At 38.5% G+C, this 7,500-nt stretch overlaps 1 protein-coding gene across 1 annotated transcript in view; it reads left to right on the top strand.

Annotated features, from left to right (window-relative positions):
* The first annotated feature begins 2,265 nt into the window (after positions 1–2,265).
* LOC138052267 (uncharacterized) overlaps positions 2,266–7,500 on the top strand; it is a 5,681-nt gene continuing 446 nt past the window's right edge. Inside the window, exons 1-7 of the mRNA XM_068898669.1 lie at positions 2,266–2,411; positions 3,556–3,983; positions 4,442–4,582; positions 5,340–5,510; positions 6,420–6,495; positions 6,678–6,758; positions 7,497–7,500. The exon at positions 7,497–7,500 is cut by the window's right edge and continues 446 nt beyond it. Of these exons, the coding sequence (XP_068754770.1) occupies positions 2,363–2,411; positions 3,556–3,983; positions 4,442–4,582; positions 5,340–5,510; positions 6,420–6,495; positions 6,678–6,758; positions 7,497–7,500 (950 nt within the window). The 5' untranslated portion in view covers positions 2,266–2,362. The remainder of the gene's footprint in view (positions 2,412–3,555; positions 3,984–4,441; positions 4,583–5,339; positions 5,511–6,419; positions 6,496–6,677; positions 6,759–7,496) is intronic.

Below are 7,500 nucleotides of genomic sequence, written 5' to 3' on the forward strand. Positions count from 1 at the left end.
TAATCATGAAGTTCCTTTAATAGTGACCACCAAATTATCAGCAAATTTTAAAGCAAAGTTCCGAAAGGTTATATAGGTTAATGGATGAAAATTGTCTCTTTCGCAAAAGACCTTGGCTTGTATGTCTCGAAGGACTTGAAGCGGACTGCACACATTGCTGAAATGGTTGCAAAATCTAATAGCATGCTGGGATTTCTAAAAAAGAACTGCTCGGATGACCTCAAGAAGGATTCCCCGAAGCTGCGTTATATTTCCCTTGTGCGCTCTAACCTGTGCTGCGCTTCACAGCTTTGGGTCCACATGATGCTGGAAGTAGAGAATATCCAAAGGAAAGCTACACGTTTTATTTGCATGAACTCTGAACTCTCATACAAGGACAGACTTTTGAACCTTAACCTCCTATCTGTTAACTACAGGCTGGAATATATTGATTTATTATTTTTCTATAAATTAAGTGTATTTATGGACTTATTGACATTAATCTAGATAACCTTGTTCAATGTTGTAGTGTGCGTTCCCGTCGGGGATCTTCTGGGCTTTTTCTCAATAACAAATCCGCTAATACATCTCTTTTCCGCGACTCTTTCTTCAGCCGAATAACTAATCTGTGGAGTGCATTAATTACCTATCGCTATAAGATCGAAGGTTGAGTACCTTTAAAGAAAAAGTTAAAATCGTTTTTCTATAATAGACTAAGTTCAGTTTTCAATCAAGATGACATTCGTTCATACAAATTAGTGTGTCCGAAATGCCGCCGCGCCCATACTGTTATTCGTCGTTCTTGTTAACTTTCTTTGTTCTGAATACTTCTTTCTTTTGGTTTTCCTTTTATTAGTGGGGTTCCAGGGAATAGGTATCAATTCTTCTAAGGGGGTTGGTTAGGTCCATAGTATGCTCACCTGCCTCCGGGCGAATTTTGACAATAAATAAAATACACATAAATAAATAAATGCCGAGCTACACTGAAGATTCAATATATACCAGACATCAGCACTGCACTGATGAGGCCCAGAAGGCCGAAACAGTACTGTCACGGCTCCTATGCTGAGCTAATTTTAAATGCGATGAAGAGGCAGCCGGCCGGCTTGGCATATATACATGTTTTAAAGGAAAATACATTCCACAAATAAAACCTCCTCTTAAAAAATATATCCTGTTTATCAATTAACGAATTGCAGAATTCAAGCGAAGAAGACAAAAAGGAATCATACGAAGCTATAGGTTACTAGAAAGAAAGAGAACACTCAAAACATAGTACATACATTTTGAATGATTTTTGGATAGGGCTAATTGTTTTAAAAGCCTCTATACGCTTCTGAGACTTAGAACTTCAACATGATGACCCCTTCTGCTTCTGCATGGTGTCTTCGAAATCCGTCGAGTGGGTTGATGTTGGATCTGCTATCACAACTGTATTCTTCCTAATGGATCCGTACCAACCAGCGAACCAAATTACTTGACAAATAAAATCATTTGAGAGAATAATAGAGTCAAAGTAAGAGCGTCTTTTCTCTAATGACGTAAAAACATGTATTTTAAACAACTGCCATTTAGGAGGCCTCGTTTAATACTTTTTCCATTGCATTTTACCAAAGGAGGGCCTTGTTTGTGATTTACATCTATTAAAACATACTTGTCAGTAAATCAACAGATTTGTTAACGAAACTTCCCTTCTGCTACTATCAAGATCCAGCGAAAGAAAGATTTTCGAGGGCACTACATTAGGGGATTCCCAAAGTCGTTTGTGGCTTGAATGATCTGCATAAATGCTCCCGAAAGCGTTTTCAGTTTCGGTGGGGAAAGACCCGGTTGACATCAGTAGATACTGCGTTATATTTCCTTAAACCGCAAATAAGCAAACTTACGCTATAATTCTTGGAAGAAAATATGTGGTTGAAGGTTTCAAACATAACAGCGCGATCGTGCAAATGTTTCGTGACCCATCGCTACCGAGCACGTCACGCAAGTTCTCATAATTTTAGAGTTGTTATTCGAGGTTGAATGTCACCATTAAAGTTTCATCTTTTCATGAGAACATTCGATTATCTCACGTTCTTCAAGGTCAAAGTGAAAATATAGAAGGATGTGCAACGCTGCAAGACTTCCGCTTGGGAAGAACCCCGAGATGTTGGCTTTCATTATTACTTAATAATATATATAAAATAGCAAATTGCGCTCCAAGGAAGTTTTAATTCATAACAATAAATATTAAACAATGAGTGTGGAAACCGAAAATCCGGCGTGAAATATAATATGAGGTAATTTTTGTTGACCTTATTAAGGTGTAAGCGGCTATGACCTGTGGATATAAATAAAGGCAACGAGACAAGTTCTGCACAGTACGCCAGAGCCTCGCAAGAAAATGGTACTGTCACTCTACGGAGTTAAAAAACCAACAAGTTTGACTATTGGTAAGCTCTCAGGATCAATGATGTAAACAACATTTTGATTTTGTCTGCAATGGCGTTTTCGCAAAAGCAACCATTACGTTTAATCTTCTTGGGTAGGGTGTCCCAGCAACAGCAAACCGCTTTTTTCGCCGTGTCAACAAAAATGTTTCTTGTTTAACTCCGTTTTCTCTTTGCACAGGATAAAATTTTATTGTCTGATTCACTGGAAACGACCGCATAAATTACGGATAAATTACGTTCAACGAAAATTCTTAAGGAATTTAAGAAGGCTGTGAGAGAACTACATCAGTAATTTACAGATTTCTATAATTCATTGTAATAATTTTAAGAGTTAGGATTGTTTATTTATTGATATAGTTAAAATGTTAGTTATTAATTGATCATGTATATATACATATACAAAAATCATTTATTTATGTATTTCACTTTTCTCGGCATATTAGCATGTATTTGCTAGCCTCATCAACACGAGTTGAAATAAAGTTACTTACTTTATACAATTCGGTTTAAACTTTAGGAAACAAGTTAAGTGGAAATGAACGCAACGGACTCCGTACGAGCACTTGTGACATAATAATACACCAAATTTTCTGTGAACGGCACAATAATATTGAAGTCTGAGAACCAGATTAGAGTTAAAACTAGTTTACATGTTCTCACGTTTATTTTGCGTCTTAGTCATATCTTTTTGCGGAGTAAAAAGGAGAACTATTCAGGAAGGCTGATATTCTTCAGGGGAGTGTGTAACAGTCGGGTTTACCTGATATTCAAGTGATGGCATAATTATTCCCACATACAAGCACTGCAGATTTTTGCCTTTGTGGTAAAGATCAAACCTTTCAATCGGTTAAATTTGGGACGGGGTATAGAAAAAAAATTGCTTCCAAGGAACGGTGGTTTATGAAAAACGGTTCCCTGAGGCAGGTCTATTAATTGGCAATGGCATGTTTGCCAGTTCTTATGCTTGCTATGTACACTTGTGTTTGTGTGAAAGTTGATCAATACTTGAAAGAGTTTCGAGAGAACAGAATTTTCAGAGAAAGATAATGATTTTATTAATATATGGAAGAGCTAAGCAAAGGACTAGGGAAACTCAATCCACAAAAGTCAGTTTACAGAATGTACAGTATTTGTTTTGTTTCAGTTGACCAACAACAGGCCAACAACGACCGGGGCTCAAAAAACCTTCAAGTCAGCTGCTGTTACGACCTCAAGAAAGGACAAGACACTGTATCAATTGAGCACAGCTGTCTGGTGAACGCAGGTAACACATGGATTATCAATGTGAAATGTCGACCGAAACAAGTGGTCGTCAAAGCGCCATCTGGACAATCAGACCGCTGGAGAAGCCTAAAGGAGGTTTACCCTGATGCAAAAATAGAACACAAACATAATGACATCGAAGTAACCCTTCCAGTGCTACCGGAAGGCATTGAAATCGCTGCTTTTGGACGACCAGGAAAAAACGACAAGAAACGAATGCAAATGGTGGTTCTTGCAGAGCAGCCAAGGCAAGGACAAAACTGGAAGATTTTGATCTATCTGGTAAATGATACGGCAACAGCATGTAAGGTACTTCTGCATTTCCTCATATTATTTCTTTACGGCTTCACTCCAATTTGTGTGAAGTGTTTCCGGCATCCTTATCCCATTAGGTTGATCGGATTACCTTAGAGCCGGCTTCTTCGGCAACTAAAGCTTAAGATATAGGGTTTTTCTATGTCTTTAGGTACTATAGTGCACTTGCTTTTGGGTTTGACCGTAAATGAATGTAGTCACCATGTACCGTGGTTGTAGGTATTCTACGCTGGACCTTTTCGAGGGGTTTGGAGGAAGGCAATTATATAAGTTGAAGGCCAGTAATTAGTACCGATCACAGAGCACTACTTTATCTGCAACTATAATTCGAGAAGTGTATTGCATTTTTCAAATAGTCAACCAGTCCAGTCAGTACAGCGCCGTGTCTGTTTTGAATCAGTTATGGTGATCCACGATTCTGAATCGATACATCTCGTTGCAATAATTATCAGGTGTGCCAGAACGAAGAAAAAAGACATCGAAAACTTCTGGTTCCAGTGGCTGGGATCTTTGTGTCCAACAGTGATGAGGATATCAGAATTGAACTCGATGCATTGGAACACGGATGGAAGATCAAAGGAAGTAAAGTGAAGGTAAGCAAAAAGTGATTTTTTTTTTTTTTAGTTTTAAACAAGTAAATTGTGTTCACAATTGGTTAAGATGGGTCTCAATCCGCTCCAAAGCCGATTTTTTACAAATTGACTTTGCTGTCAGTTTTATATTAGCCTGATAATCACTTCCGGCAACAAAAGATGAGGGTACCCGCGTGCCTTTTTGATATATAAACGTTTAAAGACAAAATATAGGATGCTTTTAGATGGTGTTTTTGTTGTCATGGTAGCGTATTACGTCATATTAATGAGTACCTCACTTAAGCAATTATTGGTGTTTCATTTGGTGGAATAACATTGCCGTTATGTTACAACTGAGTTGATCCGACTAAAAAGGACCTTCCCTCCAAATTGTCGAAACTGGCCGATGAGCCAAGTTAACTTTTTCCGAATTTTCTACGATCGATTCCTAAAAAAAATCATTTCCCGCGCATAGTAGTCCGTCGAGCTTGCTTTCCTACATTTTCCTTTTCGTCGGTTTACACGAACAAATTTCGTCCTTGACAATTTTTTCCTTGGCATTCTAGCTCTACCTTGTCAAGGAAAAATTTTGTCAATTTTACGCTATTTACACCAGCAACTTTTCCTTGTCAAGGAAACCTTCCTGGTGTAAACGGGGCTAAACTGACCAATTTAGCGGCCAGCCTTCCCAAAAAGTTCTTGCTACATTTGCCGGTCATCATTAGGATACCAAAGTTTAAAAAAATATCAATTATTTCTTGTGTTTAATTGCTTTCAGACCATCAAATCAAGCGCTGCTTGGAATCCGCCAGAAAACGCCACAGATTTTCCCAGCTGCCATTTTGATATCATCCACGTGGACAAAACAAAGCAATCATTTTTCTGCGGAATCACAGCATCGCATGAAAACAACACTGCGAGATCAGAGATTGTGACCTATTTTAAACGAGTTAGTATAGAGGAATTCTTAGCTTTTAGCAAAAATCAAGAGAAAAAATGCTATGAAGAGAAATTTGACTCAATCCCTTTTACTAGAGTCTTACGAGACAACAAAAATGGTATAATATCCCTCTGAACATTAAAGACACTTCATCTGTTTGAATCGTCCTTCAACAAAGAAAAATGATGCAATATTTGAAGTTAAACTGAGTAAGTGGCAGTGGGTAGCCTATACTGCCACTGATCTGCGGTTCAAAGTTCATTGTCAAACGGAGCTTCCTCAACACGTACAAATAAGAATTCTCTCTTTAAAGAGGAAAGAAGGTGTCGAAAAGGCTTTGCACTCAGTTGAAATCAATAACCATAACCGCACGGTACAATTGCTTCCCTCATAACATCTCCTGCACGCGATTTACGCTACTGTTTGTTAATTATAAGGGGGTATAATTAATAATAATAAGAAGAAGAAGAAGAAGAAGAAGAAGAAGAAGACGAAGAAGAAGAAGAATAGTAATACGGGGTGCAGAGATGGCGCAGTGGTGAGAGCACTCGCCTCCCACCAATGTGGCCCGGGTTCGATTCCCAGATCCGGCGTCATATGTGGGTTGTGTTTGTTGGTTCTCTACTCTGCACCGAGAGGTTTTCTCCGGGTACTCCAGTTGTCTTCTCTCCTCAAAAACCATCATTTGACTTGATTTGTGTTAATTGTTAATTGAGTTTACAGTGTCCCCAATTAGTGTCCCAGTGCTAGAACGACTAGACACTTAAATAAAGTTCCTTTCCTTTAACAATGCATGGATCATTCCCAGTGACCAGATATAAAGTTGCGTGTGTTCTTGCGATGGATTGCAAGAAACCATCATGCAACCCACTCATTACAATATACGATTCAGTTACATGTCGATGTTATTGCTTTCAGGAGAGAGGTCAAGAAATCATTCAAACTTCGAAGAACTTACCGAAAGCCAGTAAATACCAGTGTCTTCAATCAAAAGGTAAAAAAGGCAAAGAATCTGATATTGTCATTTTCATTAGAGTTCACATTGACACTAACAGTCCTGAAACCAGGACGATGGCCGGTCAACGGGTTTAGATCCGCCGCCGGCCTTCTACAGAAATGGCCATTAACGTTAGAAACGACTGTTTTAAAATTAGTGTTTATCTCTATTTTTTACAGATGCCGGTGAATCGCTATCAGTTTTCTGGTTTTGGTTATTTTTTCTTCGATCTTTGGTCGTCCAAGTCTTGCACTCAAGAGGTAATGGCAGTAAGTCACCACGAACATTCATCGTAATTTCCGTGCTCCTTCTGCTGTCAGACAACCGTCCCTAGTTTATCAGACTAAGGGTCTGATTATATGGCAGCCCGGGCTGAAATTTCAGGCCGGGTTCTGAAAGAAATCTTCTTGAAATGAAAGTGGCGATTACATCCTAGCCCGGTTTCTAAAAATGGGCTGAAATTCCATCAGTCGATTACATAGACTTTTTGCGGAGTTTTTCCCCCGTTTGCCCGGGCTGAGAAATCCGCAAAAAATCCATGTAATTCAGCTCTGGCTGGAAAAGGAAGGCGAGCATGTGCATCGGAATAATTAACTCACGGCCCAAAACATACAGATGGGGAAGATGTACTATATTTTTCCCCCTTGGCTGCTCGGATGCGATTGATACGTTGTTAATCCCCTCGAATGAATCAATTGTAATGCATGCAATGCATTAATTAGGGACAGGAAGACTGGTTACCGAAGCTTGAGAGAGATGAAGTTTATTATTATATTTCAAAACATATCATAATTGTACAAATGATTGTTATCATTATGGTTATATTATTATTACTGTTATTATTATTATTATTATTATTAGTAGTAGTAGTAATAGTAGTAGTAGTAGTGTAGTAGTAGTAGTAGTAGTAGTAGTAGTAGTATTAGTGGTAGTAGTAGTAGTAGCATTGTGTTTGCTAACTATTTACTAAAATCCATAATTTTTTCCCTTCTTAACAGGTAC

Source organism: Montipora capricornis, chromosome 6 (genome assembly GCF_036669925.1).
Source record: "Montipora capricornis isolate CH-2021 chromosome 6, ASM3666992v2, whole genome shotgun sequence".
Classification (NCBI taxonomy): domain Eukaryota; kingdom Metazoa; phylum Cnidaria; class Anthozoa; order Scleractinia; family Acroporidae; genus Montipora; species Montipora capricornis.